This window comes from Macaca mulatta, chromosome 4 (genome assembly GCF_049350105.2).
Source record: "Macaca mulatta isolate MMU2019108-1 chromosome 4, T2T-MMU8v2.0, whole genome shotgun sequence".
Taxonomy (NCBI): Eukaryota; Metazoa; Chordata; class Mammalia; order Primates; family Cercopithecidae; genus Macaca; species Macaca mulatta.
This window is the reverse complement of record NC_133409.1, coordinates 145,448,761-145,464,723: the sequence shown is the minus strand read 5'-3', so window position 1 is coordinate 145,464,723 and position 15,963 is coordinate 145,448,761. Positions and strand designations below refer to the sequence as shown.

At 51.0% G+C, this 15,963-nt stretch overlaps 1 protein-coding gene and 1 long non-coding RNA gene across 28 annotated transcripts in view; one reads left to right on the top strand and one right to left on the bottom strand.

Annotated features, from left to right (window-relative positions):
* LOC144340397 (uncharacterized) overlaps window positions 1–3,090 on the top strand; it is a 34,400-nt gene extending 31,310 nt beyond the window's left edge. Inside the window, exon 3 of the long non-coding RNA XR_013416468.1 lies at window positions 623–3,090. This is a non-coding gene — a long non-coding RNA (uncharacterized LOC144340397). The remainder of the gene's footprint in view (window positions 1–622) is intronic.
* Window positions 1–15,963, bottom strand: part of CPNE5 (copine 5) — a 96,313-nt gene that overhangs the window by 46,619 nt on the left and 33,731 nt on the right. For 9 of the 27 annotated variants that reach the window (XR_013416461.1, XR_013416462.1, XM_015136254.3 and 6 more), the window contains 6 exons: window positions 12,296–12,399; window positions 10,810–10,849; window positions 10,520–10,596; window positions 6,934–6,993; window positions 4,768–4,818; window positions 4,405–4,468 (listed from right to left, as the gene is read on the bottom strand). Coding sequence is in view for 21 of the 27 variants with exons in the window: in XM_015136254.3 (XP_014991740.1) it covers window positions 4,405–4,468; window positions 4,768–4,818; window positions 6,934–6,993; window positions 10,520–10,596; window positions 10,810–10,849; window positions 12,296–12,399 (396 nt within the window). In the remaining 6 variants the exon portion in view is untranslated. Of the gene's footprint in view, window positions 1–4,404; window positions 4,469–4,767; window positions 4,819–6,933; window positions 7,029–9,747; window positions 10,030–10,495; window positions 10,597–10,809; window positions 10,850–12,295; window positions 12,400–15,963 lie in introns of those variants that run through there. The other 18 variants (XR_013416463.1, XM_015136255.3, XM_078000077.1 and 15 more) reach the window with 6 other exon arrangements.

Below are 15,963 nucleotides of genomic sequence, written 5' to 3'. Positions count from 1 at the left end.
CTGTTCTGTCTGCCTGGACCAATCTTCCCCAGGTAACTGGAAGGGCTCATTCTCCCACCTGTCTCTATATATTGACATATTACATTGTATCTACACATTTTCCTTCAGGATAGTCAAGAGTGTGATCAAATAGTTGTTGTAAGAAGAGGCACTGGATCTGACAGGGCTAAGGACCACTGCTCTAATGTGATTGCTGGTTGGCATTTCCATCTCTCACACTAACTAAAAATTCTGGGAGAGCAGGGACTCAGTCAAAGCATATTTCCTGAACTGAAATGAAAGAATACATGAGCACGCTGGTGATACCTAAGGGGTGGTGAGGCCTCCAGGGGCAATTATGGTGTGAAGTTCTAACTCCCTTTGCTCGAGAGAGGTGAGGCACACTCCATCACTGCCTCCTTCATGACCACCACCACCATCCTGGCTGGGACGGCCAGTCGGGTGGAGGGACCTGACTAGGAGGTGGAATGGACATACTATCCTGACTCCAGAGCAAGGCAGGTCTGGGTGGCTGACAGGTCTCTAGGGGGAACCAAGGGGCTGGGAAGTGAAGGGCAAAGAGCTATCCAACCCTCTGTATTGACAACAATCCCTACTTTTTTTTTTTTTTTTTTTTTGACAGGGTCTCACTCTGTTCCCCAGGCTTCAGTGCAGTGGTGCAATCATGGTTCACTGCAGCTGTGACCTCCCAAGCTCAAGTGACCCTCCTGCCCCAGCCTCCTGAGTAGCTGGGACCACAGGCATGTACCACCACGCCCTGCTAATTAAAAAAATATTTTTTTGTAGAGATGGTCAGGGGGTTCTCACTGCGATGTCCAGGCTGGTCTGGAACTCTTGAGTTCAAGCTATTCTACTGCCTTGCTCGGCCTCTCAAAGTGCTGGGATTATAGGCGTGAACTCCAGCCTCCACTGCTCAAAGCCAGCCTGCCTGTTGAGGGCAATAGCCCCACAAGGAACAGAAGGTCGGTGACTGTTCCCTGTACCGTGAGGGCTCGAGGCTCCCAGGGTGAGGGAAAGACTGAGGATTAGGAGTCCAAGGCCTGAGCTAGAATCCCAGCAATCTTAGGCAGGCCACTAACTTCTCTGCATCCATAAAACAGGGCCACTCACACCTACCCAGCCCCCCAGCCCTGCGGTCAGAATCAAATAAGACTAAATAAGAGAGTCTCCGTTAACAAATGTTGGCCAGTATTACAGGCAGTAACAAGCGCTTTACTGCTGAGCAGAACTGAACCTTGGGTGATTCAGAAGGCCCTTCGGGAGACCGGCCTCATCACTGTCAACATCAAGTACCATTCGATAGTATTTGGATCAAATTCTGATTGTGGGAACTTCTTTGGCATTTAAATTCCAGATGAACAAGGCTTTTCTATAACCTGTCAAACTATGCTGGTGACACGCTGGAGTCCACTGTCATCCTTTGCTGGTTGCCACCCGCCCACGCCGTCCCCATGGATGAAGAGAGGGTTTGTCTACTTCGGCAAAATGTATTCATTTGAGCAGGAAGCCCTGCTCTGGTGAAAAATCATCTCTCAGACCCCACCCTCTTCCTTTGATCCTCCCACTGAATGCTGAGCTGGAAAGACGAAGCAAAGCTGTTCAGATGTAATTATTTTAATTCAGCCAGATGCTGGGAATTAGTCTCTTTTCCTTGCAAGGATTCTAGGGAGAGACAGAACTCAGCTAAAGATGCCCCAGAAGAAAAGGAGCTGACAATCTCAGGAGGAAGGGAGGGCGCTCCCTGCCTCCGACATAGACCCCTTGTGCTGGAAGAGCTTAAATCAAGAAAACGGCTGCCATCCCCGGGTGAAGGAGTAGGGAGGACTGGGAAAGAAGGAGGAAGAGGGAGGATTTAATACCTGATAAGTATTAAACCTAAGACTGCTTACCAACCCCTGGAATGCTAGACCAGTAACGGCCACCAGCATTGTCTAGAGCGTTAGAATTTCCAAAGCGCTTTCATGTATGTGACTTTATTTGGTTACAAACTAGTAAGAAAGTCACCAGCTGGGCTAGAAGCTTGGGGAAACACTGAATTTAGGTTCAAGGAATTTGGATGCACCCTTTCCTAGGCATCTGTTAGACACACTCACATTCATGAACTCCTTTAACCCTATCAGCGCCAAGCTGCAGGTGGAGAACGGAGGCTCTGGGAGCTGCAACAGCTCTCTTCCACAGGGCAACTGAATTCTCTCCCTTGTCTGAACTCCAGTGGCATCCAGATCCTCAGCGGACATGTGTGTTTTGTCCATGACCCGGTGTTGAACACAAGGTCTGTGCTTTCTAAGCATTCAGCCACATATTCGTGATGGGTCCTCAGGAACGCCTACTGCACCCCGAGTCCTGCCCCGGGTGTACACATTGGGTAGGGTTCATTCCCGCTGCCAAGTGCCTTCAGATCCACTGAGATAAACAGATAAGCAGAGCAACCAGGGTGAGCAGTTGCATATGAATTTCTTTGGTCATCTCTATACTGCCCTGTACTATCGATTCTGTGTTCACGTGTCTTATTCTTCCACTGGAAGTCCTTGGAAACAGAGTTTGTAACACCACAGCCCAGTGGTTAAAGACCTTGGCTCTACAAGCAAACTGCCAAGTTTCAAATCTCTTCTACTCAGTGGCTGTGTGACCCTGGACAGGTCACTTAACCTCTCTGTGCTTCGGTTTCCTTATCTATAAAAGTGAGGAAAATTAATGAGGACCGTAATTCATCAGATATTACAACACATCATACTACATACTACATTATGTATTATAATACATTAGATAAGTCAATACATGTAAACCACTTAGCACAGTGTATGGCCCAAAATAATGACTCAATTCATGTTCTCTAACACTGTTATATCTCTATACCAGCAGCTCTCAAAGTATGGACCAGGAACCCCGGGGGATCTGTGGGGTCAACACTATTTTCGTAATAATTTCGATGAAGAGTTTTCCAGAGGTTATTCGACAGGGATATCACAATAGATTGACTACAGAAGCAGCCATGAGAATCTGGATGTCTTCCATTAAGTCAGACATTAAGGAGATTTGCAAAAATGTAAAACACGGCCACTCTTCTCATTAAATGATTATTGTAAGTTATTGTTGTTTTTCAAAATATGTTATTTTATTTATTTATTTTTTGAGACGGAGTCTCGCTCTGTCACCCAGGCTGGAGTGCAGAGGCTGCAGTGAGCGGGTGGAGATTGCAATCTCGTGAGCCACTGCACCCGGCCTCAAAATATATGTTATTTATGTTGACCCATAATGGGTTCAACTATTGTTATTTCTAAAGGAATTAATACATACATTTTTTAAAATTCTGTTTAAATTTCTAGTAGGGTAAATATTGATCGACAGTTGATCCGTAGCACTGACCTCCCAGGAAGGTAGGAAAATCTTGTTTCTCCTGGTCATCCCTCCCAGCCCCGTGGGAAGCTGTGTTCCCAGGGTAGCCCAGGCTTTGTTTATGCTTGCACCCTGCCCCTCCCTGCGTCTGTTCCAGCCTCCTCCTCTTCTCTCCAAGTTCCACCACTTTCCCACTTTTATAGCCACTCTTAGTAACCTAAGATAGCGGCGGTTTCGGGGCTGAGCCCAGATCTTAGAATCAAGCTGACCTGGACTAGAATCGTGGCTCTGCTGCTTGTCTTCCTTGAACAGGTGACTTTGCCTCTCTGAGCCTCAATTTCTCCATCCATAGAATGGGAGTAACATTTTAGTACCTACTTCTTAGCATGATTGTCAAGAGCAGTGATAACTTATGTAAAGTGCTATTACCTGACAAATACTGACCATCACCATTATGATACTTTATCATTATTATTAATCATGAGGTCCCCTGAGCCCCTTCTTGGTGTGCTCAGCTGTCCCCATCTCCTGATCCCCAACAGTCCTACAGAAAAAGCAAGACCAAGGGCTGCCTGGTACTGCAGACTTCTTCCCAACATATGCACGCGCACAGACACTCTCCATCCGCCCCATGCGGGGTGTCACCCTACTCCAGAGATGAAAGTGAAAAATGACAGCTAAATGTCAAGCACCCAGGCTTCCTTCAAGACTGAAAAGGTCTTTGCTGTCACAATGTTGGTGCCAAGGCAGTCTCGGCTCAAGGACACGTGAGTGGCGGCCGTGATGGGGAGGGGAGGGAGCCCTGGCATGGGAGCCAGGGGACGGAGCTCAGCTGGGCTCTGCTGCTGACTGTGGGTGAGGTTCCTTCTCCTCTCTGGGCCTCAGTCTGCTCAGCTATAAAAAGGGAAAACACCCACTAGCTCCGATGTTGCAGAATTCTATGACAGCCAGGTCAGCATCAGGAGCCCTGTCTACCCTTGGTTCCCTCCAGGGGCTCAGGGAGGCCAACCTGCACTCCGTCACCACCCACCCCAACCACGTCCTGTGCTGGAATCCTCTGCCACTCACCCTACAGTTGCTGAGCTCCTCAGCGGACAGGATGATGGTGCCACATTTCTTTCCTGGGACACCACTGGGAGAGGAGAAGATGAAAGAATGGAAAGCCAGACAAAGACAGAGCCATAAACCTGATACTCCCTCAATCAATCCCTGCCCAGCCTCCCCCTCCCGCTACCATCCAGCAGATCTGCCCCAAAGCCCCTGAGAAGACAGAGTCTCCTGAAATCCTTGTGGCAGTGTGGCCTAGTGCACTGCTTCCTGGGGCCGGGTCCCCAAGCCTGGAGCTGCCCCACCCCCTGCTCCCCGAGAGCCCACCAGGAAGGGTAGTGCCTGCAGTGAAAGTCCTAGAATTGGAAAAGCATCCAGACTCACCCGGAGGCTTCCAGACCAGTGGTTCTCAAACTTTCCATCCAAAGACCACTTCTGTGGGCAAAAGACCTCATGGGCTAGCCACCCCACCTCACACCCAGCTGACCCCCAGAGTCCCAGGACAGTCCAGCTCTGAGCCACTCTGATGTGTCGTGGGAGGCAGGAAGGCAGGAGGGCTGGTGGACCCTCGCTGGTAGCTTGCCCAGGCTCTGTCCCATGGCTACGTCCCCTTGAGTGCCTTGGCTGGGGTCTCCCTGGGAGTGAGAGATCCCAGCCGACTGTACAGCTCCCCAGTGAAATGGGCAACCAGGTCAAGGTCCATGAAGTCGGTCCACCCCAGCACATCCCTCCAGGAGGGCAGTTCTTCAGCTGGGGCTCCACCCAGGGGACCTGAACCACCTCTCCCCCTGGTTAGATGGGCTTTGGGCACCAGCCCAGCCCACTCCGATGTTTGGGACTAAGCCAGAGGTGGGGGAGGGGCCACTGGGAGGGAGAGGAAAATGTCGGGTTGTCCAGCAGCTCTGTGACTTTGGGCTCATTCCTGTACCTCTCTGAGCCTCAGTTTTCTCCCCTATATAATGAATGTGACTGTATATACCCACACAGTGCCTGGCACAGAGAAGGTCCGCAGTGAGCAGCATCCCCCTCCCCGCACCCTTTGCTTCACAATTGTGCAATGCCGGTAAAATCCAGCCTCACACCTCAGGCCAGCCACAGGGCCACCAGCATGTTGTCTGTGGAACACACTTTGAGAACCACTGATGGAACTCTTCCCAGCACCAGCTCTTGGAGGGAGAGGCTCTCAAACAGAGGAGGCAGGGGAGGAAGGGAAGCCGGCCCTGGGGCGCTGACAGGACAGCCCAGATCTCTCCAAATCAGGTGAGCAGAGCAGGGGCCACATCTGGGGCATCCCCTGCCACGGACAGGGGACAGTGCCTGCCAGCTTGTCCCTCTAGACTTGAGCAGCTGAGCTGAGTGCCTCAAAGCCCTTCCCCACCCCCTGGTCCGGTCCTTCATGGTAGTAAAGACATGATTTGTTTGCCCAGGGAGATAGAATCCTCCACGCCAGCCTCCTCCGCCCCATGTTTCTCCATCTGTTCCTCTCTTTGCCTCTGAGTCCTTCTTCTATTTCCGATCCTTCTTTCCCTCCTCTCCAGCCCCAACCTGCTCCCACCTTCTTGGCCTTCCTTTCTCTCTCTCCCTCCCTGCCGCTGTATCTCTGTCTGCCTCCCGCTGCCTCCCCAGTGGCTGCTTCTCTACTCTCCTGGTGAATTAGCATTCACGCTCTCCCTGGGCGGTGAGCATCCCAGGCCCCCGGAGGCCCCCTCCCCACCTGCAGCTGGCCCAGTGGCATATCCAGCTGCTGCAACCTCAATTCCTGACAGCTTTCAGGGAAGGCCAGGGGAGCTCTGCTTACCCCAATAAAATGCCCTTCTGCAGAGGCCCCTGCAGGCAGAGGTTCCCTGCCCTGCACTCCCCCACCCCCAGCCCCAGTGGGAGAGTGGGCGTGAGAAAGAAGCCAGGGTGGGAACTCCCCAACCGGGAAAGAAGGGGAGGGAAGGAGGGGGAGGCTCTGCGTTGGCCACATTTGCATGAGGCCAGCCGAAACCAGATGGTCAGGGTGGTGGAGTGAGGCTGGCCCACCGCAGCTGGCTAGCAAACGAGCAAACGTGAAAAGTGGGGATTCAGCTGGATCTACTCTGTGGTGAGGAGGAGGCGGACATCCAGCAGCCAAAACAAGGAAGGGGAACAGGGGGGAAAGGATAAAGAGAGGGGAGGAAAGAGGGGGAGAGAAGGATGGGGATTGGGGGCCGAGAGAAACCAGGCCAGGGAGACAGGAAGGGAACAGAGAGTGCCCAGCCCCGCTATTCCTAGACAACATCCCTCACCTGTAAGCCCCACCCTCTCCCTGAAGTCCCAGGAGCCACCGGGGCTTGAGATGCCCAAGCTCTAGTTTGGATGGGGGAGGGGCTCGCTGCCAAGTCGGGGCTTCTGTTCAGGGCCCAAAGAGCCTGGGTGCCTAAGGAGGCACCTAGGACTCTCTGTCCCCTGGATCAGGGCCAGATTCACAGGGATGGGAGCAGGGACGAGGCCCAGACTCTGAGGCCCCCTTTGCAGAGCTGGTTGAATGTCTAAGGACTCCAGGGCCAGAGATGTCTGGTGACCTACCCGTTGGACACGGCTGGCATGGGTTTGCCCGTCCTGGAATTCAGGCTGAATGCACCTATCCTGTGGAGAGAGGGGAAGAGAGAGCATGCCATGAGCTGAGTACCCCCATCCAGACAGGCCAGCACACTTGGCATCCAGATGCTTGGAGACAAGCGACTGCTCCGGAAGTCATTAAAACAGGATCAAAGTCACAGGCCAGAGCAAGCAGAGCCCTTCTTCTGGGCAAATTCCTCTCCCTCAGTGGTTCTCAAGGTGGGATGCCCAGACCAGCAGCACCAGCGTGTCCTGGGAACGTTATTAATAGGAATGTAAATTCCCAGGCCCAGCCCATACCCGCGGGATCAGGAACTCTGCCGGGTGGAACCCAGCAATCTGTGGTGACACTGGTGCCTGCTGCAGTTTGGGAACCCCTGTTCTCCCTTTCTAGCCTCCGCATCCAGACTGCGAGATGGGGAGACTGCTGGAAGAATCACATGAGATCATGACATGGGCTGAACTGTATCCCCCAAAATTCATGTATTAAAATCTTTATCTCCAGGACCTCAGAATGGGACTATATTTGGAGATAGAGTCTTTCTTTTTATTTTTATTTTTTTATGTTTTATTTGAAACAGAGTATCGCTCTGTCACCTGGGCTAGAGTGCAGTGGCGCAATCTCGGCTCACTGCAACCTCCACCTGCAGGGTTCAAGTGATTCTCCTGGGTAGCTGGGACCACGGGCACGCACTACTACACTGGGCTAATTTTTGTATTTTTAGTAGAGACAAGGTTTCACCATGTTGGCCAGGCTGGTCTTGAACTCTTGACCTCAGGTGGTCCGCCCACCTTGGCCTCCCAAAGTGCTGGGATTACAGGCATGAGCCATCATGCCCGGCCTGGAGATAGGGTCTTTAAGGAGGAAATTAAGGTAAAATGAGGTCATGGCAGTGGGTCCTAATCCAATGGCTGGTGTCCTCATAAGAAGAGGTGACTAGGACACAGAGGTGCACAGAGAGATGACAATGTGAAGACACAGAGATGAGAAGGAAGACAGCCATCCTCACAAGAAGTGAACTCTGTTGACGTCTTAATCTCTGATGTCTAGCCTCCAGAACTGTGAGAAAATTCATTTTCGTTTTTTAAGCCACTCAGTTTGTGGCATTTGCCACAACGGCCCCAGTGAACTAACACAGATTTCACAAACAAAATACTGACCCTCATGCCTGGCCCAAAATATATGTCCAGTAAACAGGAGATTTTCACAGGGTTTAGTCAGGAAGACAACTACACTAAGACACATAAAATCTTTGATGAGGTAAAAGGTCCACCTCCTCCTCCAATATTGCCATCAACCTCTGTATTTTATTTTATTTTATCTTATTTTATCTTATTTTATTTTATTTTATTTTTGAGAGGGAGTCTCATTCTGTCACCCAGGGTAGAGTGCAGTGGTATGATCTCAGCTCATTGCAACCTCTGCCTCTTAGGTTCAAGCGATTCTCCTGCCTCAGCTTCCCTAGTAGTTGGGACTACAGGCACGCACCACCACACCGGGCTAATTTTTGTATTTTTTAGTAGAGATGAAGTTTCTCCATGTTAGTCAGGCTGGTCTCGAACTCCCAACCTCAGGTGATCTGCGCCCCCCTTGGCCTCCCACAGTGCTGGGATTACAGGCGTGAGCTACTGTGCCCCGCCAACCTCTATATTTTAGATCTTGCATGTCCTTTAAGGCTCAGTTTCAAAAGCCATCTCCATAGGAAGTCTCCCTCAATACTCCCCCACCCCCAGAAAGAGTTCCCTGTCATCAACGGTGGACCAGGTGACAGCAGGCAGGAAACAGACCCAAATGACTAGTGGTTTTGGACCCAGGTAGCTGGGAGTTGGGAAGCACAGACACCCTCCCTGGTAGGGCATCTCCAACCTGGCAACCCAGGTAAAGTCATGGGTGGGGGTGCTGCTGGAAAGAGCAGATGCTAATGGGTGTGCTACACTTAGCACATGTTAACACTGAAGTGGGCACAGGGGCAGATGTCCCTAGAGAAAGAATATGAAATCATGAATCAAACCTGTTAGAAATATGTCCTAAGAGGGAGGGGCCTACCAAATATGAATGTGAATTTTGTATCCTTTTTTTCAAGAGGCCCTCAAATTCTATAAGCTACAGAGGCCCCCAAAACAGGGGTTTTCCCCCTGTTCTCAATAAATGATAGCTATTTTCATTGTTTTCTAGGAACCCAGAGATGAGACCTTTTGGGAGCCAAGGAAACATTTCCAGGAGCCCTGGGACCATGAGTTACTGGGGGTCCCGGGCAAGGATCTGGAAGAGAGACCACACACACACACACTGCAGTTATTATTATTATTATTTTGAGACAGAGTCTTGCTCTGTTGCTCAGGCTAGAGTACAGTAGTGCAATCTCAGCTCACTGCAACCTCCTGGGTTCAAGAGATTCTCGTGCCTCAGCCTCCCGAGTAGCTGGGACTACAGGTGTGCACCACCATGCCCAGCTAATTTTTCCGTATTTTTAGTAGAGAGAGGGTTGCACCATGTTGGCCAGGCTGGTCTCGAACTCCTAAGCTCAGGCTATCCACCTGCCTTGGCCTCCCAAAGCCCTGGGATTACAGGTGTGAGCCACCGTGCCCGGTTCACACTGCAATGATTGATCATGGTGAGGGGACAGCATCCAGTGGGAACTTGGCAGAAGCAAGCGGGGTGCTAATGATCTCCCTTTCCTGGGCTCTTTGCCCTGTGGCCTGGATGCCCGTCCCAGTCTGCCCTCTCTTTCCTGGGCCCTGCCCATGAGTGTCAACCTAAAATATTCAAAAGGCTCGGGATCCAGTTAAATTAGTTTATTTAAATGCAAAGTGTGAGGGTGGCCGTCCAGAGAAACATGGACACCAAAAAATGGTGACCAGTGTTCCCCAGTGTGGGGAAAGGTAAGAATTGTTTATACAGGCACAGGTCCTGCCCCTGGGACTTCCTGAGTAATAGGGACAAGAGAGGTCACCCTTACCACCTGGCCAGCCCTGGCTGTCCCTGAAGACATCCTCAGGCTGCACTATGAGAAGCCTTGGGATTCCTCATCCCAGAGCCTGCTTCAGAGCAACAGTTTTTCCCTAAAAGCAAATTAAGTTCAGGGACTGCCAGGGACAGGATGGGATGGGAGGGGCCTCACTGTAGCCAGCTCTGGCCTATAAACTGTGAACAGTCTTAGGAATATGCTATGTGTGTAGAGCCCTGGGTTCAAATCCCAGCTGTCCCTCTTTCTAGCTGTGTGTCCTTGGGCAAGTCACTTCCCCTCTCTGGGCTTCAGTTTCTTCTTCCACACTATGATAGGGGTCAGGGTGGGAATAGATTATATGGTGCCTAGTCTATTCCCTCCTGAGCCTTCCCGGGAGATGGGGCTCTAATAACCCAGCCTGGGTTCCCCTGAAATACCTGGATTAGAAGCCCCGTGACAGCAGTGATGCATGGGGTCTCTTTATTCCTAACAACCTGCAGATGCCAGTCATAGCCAGCTGACTGCTTTGCCCCCGCCCTGAGCCAGCTCCCAGCAGAATGGGCAGGAAGTTGGCCCACCACCGGGAAAGCAACCTAGACACTCACGTGAGGGGCTTCTCCAGGCGGCTCCCAGGGGACCCCACAATCTCTCCAAGGGTGCAGAAGGCCTGGCCCAGGAAATCCTGCATGTCCAGGGAACAGAAGAGACCAGTGTCACCCACTCTGCTCACAGCTATCCCACCTCCCCCATCGCACAATTCCTGGAAGCGTGAGAGCCCTCAAATGACAGGGCGCAGCCTCAGACACACATTCCGTCCCAGCAAAGCCCCAGGCCCACCCGAAGGATGGCATTTCAGAAACCGTGGAATTGCCGAGCAGTCACTGGCAGAACTCACGTGTTTGGATAAATCGGGACTCTTAGAGTCAACGTCGTATCTGCAGGGAACACAGAGAAATGATGAAGGCAGCTGCGGATGTTCTGCCTAATCCTGCCTGGGTTCTCAAGTTGAGTCAGGGCCCCTGTCCCCCAAAAACAGGTCCCAACGCAGTGAATATTTCCAGGAGTAATTGTTGGAAGGCATGAAAGGGAGCCTTCTGGGTGCTGGACATGTTCTGTCCTTGAGCTGGGTGATGGTCAGAGGGGTGGAAATGGATGTAAAAATGCATCGTGGAGTAGGCGCTAAGATTTACGCACTTCACTATGTGTATGTTACACCTCATTAAAAATGGAAAAAATTAAATCAATGAGCTCTGTTGGCCCGGCTGGTTCACAGGTGGCTGAGCCACCTTACCTTTCATTCCCCTCACTTACAGAGTTTCCCATCTTTGATCTTCGCAGCCAAGCCTTGGCTGCCCGTGGTGCTAATACCTTGCTTCTGACCTTCCCTTATGGCTTCACCCTACCCAGGCCTGCCGAGCTTGCCCACGGGCCTGGTCACTCAAGAAGGAGGGAGGCATTAACACCTTCACCTCAGCCGTCTACAGGCAGCGTGATGCTGCAGCTGGCCTCCTCCCCTCACCTGGGGTCTGCTCACCTGGAGCCTCACCTGCCACCTTCCCCCAGTGTCTCCCACCCACCCACTGGCATCTCTGTGGCCAAACAGCCATGCCAGGCCCAGATGACTCCTGCTGAGGGATGGTCACTCTCTTATCAGCCCTCTCCAAAATGTCACCAGGTGACTTCTCTACAATGGGCTGTGCTGACTCTCCTCAGCCTCAGTACCTCCCATCATTCCCTCCAAAGTTATTTCCTTCCACTGCATTCTTTCCTTTGCTCCCTAAGGTCCCAAACCCCCTTCTTTCCCCCTCTGACCACTCTTCTATGGGGCAAAGACTTTTCAAACCATCCCATACCCCATAAAAACAACATCACAAACTCCCCGGCCTGTTTACCAAGCCTGAAATCCCACCCTGATCTTTAATGTCAGGAGAAAGGCACTCTCATCTTCCAGTGGCTGCTGGATGCCTGAGCCCCACCAGCCAGGCCACCTCTGCGGGAGGGGAGGCTGCAGGGACCCTCTCCCAGAACACGCTTAGACAGAGGAAGCAGCCAGTGGCTCCCTCCTGGTTACCAGGGGAGAAAAGGGCTCCCAGAGGCACAGCCAAGAGTTGCCTTCAGGATCTTTCCTCAGCGGACATTCCCCGGCACCAAGAAGCTTGCCTGATGCCATTCCCAACTTAACTGAGACAAACTGTTAAATTTGTCTCTCCTGGTAAGGGTGCAGGCAGACTTCAGCTAATTGCCACTTCTATCCCAGGCCAACCTGGGCTCCCGCTAATATCTCAGCTCCTCCCACCTCCCCCAACCACAGGCCTGTGGTCCTACCTCCCAGCAATCTTCCTCCCCACCTGGCTGCATCTTCAGCACCATCTTCCACTTACAAATCAAAACGGAGGTTCTGCTTCTCCTCGAAAAAGTAATCCACAATGAACTTGCGCACGAAGTCGGGATTGAGCGTGTTGTCAATGACTTCAGTGCGCCCGAACTGCAAGAGAAGTTGGAGGGTAAACCTCAGGGCTGGGCTGGTAGGGCCGGGGAGAGCACTGGGCTCAGAGCCCCTTAGTCCTGGTTCTGGCAGTTATGAAAGCCCTGTCTCTCCAGGCTCCTGACATCCATCCCCTCCCAATCAAAGCATGAGTTCTTGCATCTGACAGTGGAAGCCACGTACAGTATGGCTCCAACCCACATGGCTTCTCCCCATCTCCATGCAAGCTGATGGTCTTAATACCTGAGCAGGCCCTTCCCTTCACCTGGCCTCCCCGTCTCTGCCAGTGGCATATCCTCATTCCCTCAAGGCCTGATGTAAATACCACCTCCTCCAGGAAGCCTTCCTGATTCCTCCAGCCAGAGAATTTTATTTCTCTGACTGGTGCCCACTCCATGACTGAGAATTGATTCCACAATTAGGTGTGTACTTATTGGATTCCCCAGTTGCAAACACAAGGGCAGAGGCAGGGACCGTAGGAGACCACCTCCTAAAAGATCCCCACCTTTTGGTATTCATGCCCTTGCATAATCACCTCCTCTCGAATGTGAGCTGGACCTAGTGACACACTTGTACTGAACAGAGTATCGCACAAGTCATAGAACGTCTCCTCCAAGGTTATGTTATAAACAACTATGACTTCCGTCTGGGCACCCTCTCTTGCTCTGTCTTGCTTGCCCACTTAATAAAACCAGCTGCCATGTTGTGAGCTGCCTTATGAAGAGGGCGGCAAGGAAAGGAGGAGGCCCCAGGCTAACACCAGTGAGGAACAGCGGCTGTCAATCTGCCCATCCGTAAGAATTGAAATCCTGCCCACAACCACTGGGTGAGCTTGCAAGCAAATCTTGCCCAGTTGAACCTTGAGATGATTGAGGCCTCAGCCCACACCTTCACTGTGATCTTGTGAGAGACCCTGAGCCAGAGGACACATCAAAGCTGCACTCAGATTCCTCCCTGCTGTTTAAACCACCAAATTCTGAGGTGATTTATTACTCAGCAATAGCTAACTAATTCAGAGACTGAATTGTCTTGGTTGCCCTTGCAGCTGATATTCTAGAATTTTGTACATAATAGGCAGTCAATAATTGAATCCCAATCAGTTTCGCAAATGACTTTAGGCCAAGTCACTCTCCATCTTTGGGCATCAGAATCACCTAGAGAACTTGGTAAAATACAGATTGTGGAGGGCCTCACTCCAGAAGCTGTCACTCAGTAGGTCTAGCATGGAGCCTGGGAATCTGCATTTTAGAAGTCCTCAGGTGATGCTGATGCTGTGGGTCTGGGGACTCCACTTTGAGAACCACTGGGCTAGGTGGTGGTCCACTGGGATCCAAGTCTCCTGCAGGCTCCATAGGCCTTAGAGGAGGGCAGAGTGGGCATGAGTCCAGGCCAACCATCCCATCAAAGCAGCTCTCTTTTGTATCTGCTCAATACAGTAGACATTTTGAGCAAAATTTTTGTTTCAAAAAAGGGGTGGGGGCTAAGAGGTGAAGTTCAAAACCACTGCATTTACAATAGACTATCATTCAGCCTTAAAAAAGGAAGGAAATCCTGTCATGTGCTACAACATGGTGCACCTTGAGGAGATTGTGCTAGTGAAATAAGCCAGTCACAGTAGGACAAATAATGTATGTGTCCACTTACAGGAGGTATCTAAAGTGGCCAAATTCATTGACACAGAAAGTAGAATGGCAGTGATCGGGGCAGGGTGGAGGGGTATAGGGGGAGTTGTTTAATGGGTTAAGGGTTTCAGTTTTGCAAGATGAAAACGTTCTAGAGACCTGTTTCACAACAATGCAAATTTGTAACTCTACTGAACTGTACACTTAAAAATGGTTATGATGTGGCTGGGCGCGGTGGCTCATGCCTGTAATCCCAGCATTTTGGGAGGCTGAGGCGGGCGGATCACGAGGTCAAGAGATCAAGACCATCCTGGCCAACATGGTGAAACCCCGTCTCTACTAAAAATACAAAAACTAGCTGGGTGTGTTGGCGCATGCCTGTAGACCCAGCTGCTTGGGAGGCTGAAGCAGAATTGCTTGAACCCAGGAGGTGGAGGTTGCAGTGAGCCGAGATCATGCCACTGCACTCCAGCCTGGCAACGGAGCGAGACTCCATCTCAAAAACAGAAAAAAAAAAAAGGTTATGATGGAAAATTTTATGCTATGTGCTTTTATTTCCCACAATTAAAAAATGAAAAACATTAGCTAGGCATAGTAGCATGCACTTGGGGTCCCAGCTACTCAGGAGGCTAAGGTGAGGGGATGGTTGAGCCCAGGAGGGTGACGCTGTAGTGAGCTATGATCACACCACTGCACTCCAGCATGGGCAATAGAGAGAGACCCTGTCTCACAAAACAAAAGCAAATGAACGAAAAACCCACCACATTGTATGCTACATGAAGGCAGGGGTGCTGTTCGTTACAATATTTACCAGAGTCTCAAAGCAGTAAGACAGGCAGGTGCAAAGCAAAATATTTTAAATGGGCTGTTAATTCTTTTTAATAATTCTGAGTGTCAGAGTGTCAGTCTTCCTTGATGGGGCTCTGCAGTCCAGGAAAACACCAGCACATGGGTCCCTCACACATGTGGTAGATGAGGCCCTGGGTTACCTGGGGCTTACCCTGAGTGTCCCTTCTACCCTGAATTAAGTTAGAAACTTCCAAAGGGGCTAGGCATGGTGGCTCACACCTGTAATCCCAGCACTTTGGGAGGCTGAGGCGGGCGGATCACTTGAGGTCAGGAGTTTGAGACCACCCTGGCCAACATGGTGAAACTCCATCTCTACTAAAAAAACACACACACAAAAATGAGCCGGGCGTGATGGCACACACCTATAGTGCCAGATATTTGGGAGTCTGAGGCAGGGGAATCACTTAAACCCAGTGTAAGGTGGAGGTTGCACTGAGCTGAGATGACACCACTGCACTCCAGCCTGGGTGACAGAGAAAGACTCCATCTCACTAGAGAGGGAAGCTCCCACTCCAGGTAACATGGAACACTAGATTTGGCATCTTGTGGTCCCTCACTCCCTTGGCGAGTCAATCTCATGTTCCAATCAATCTCATCTGCTAAATCTCTTCCTCTGCTGTGGCCTTGGTCCGGCCTCATCACTTTCTCACCTTGTCACCTTGACTACCATGGCAGCCTCCTAAGGGGCCCCACATGTGCCAATTCCTAATGCTTGGAGCCTTAGCTCCCTGGCCATCCTGTTTTCCAACTCCCCACCCCTCCTGTGCGCGCCCACTGTCCTCCTGCATCTCTAAGGCTGCACTTACTGCGTGGCCTGATAATGATCTACTGAGTTTTTTGAGTCTCTTTCTACCCCTCTAGGTTGTGAGCTTCTCAAGCAGCAGGAGAATCCAAGTTCTCCTCATCTTTGCAGCCCAGGACCTAACAGCATTTAATACACAGTCGCAAGTTTAGATCATAACAGCTGCTGTTTATTGAATACATACAATGCACGAGGAGCGGTTTTAAACATTTTGTGCCATATGGATATTGACCAATTTTGCATCTATGTGTAAATTCATTTCAGCATTCCTGATCATCTATATGTGTGTGT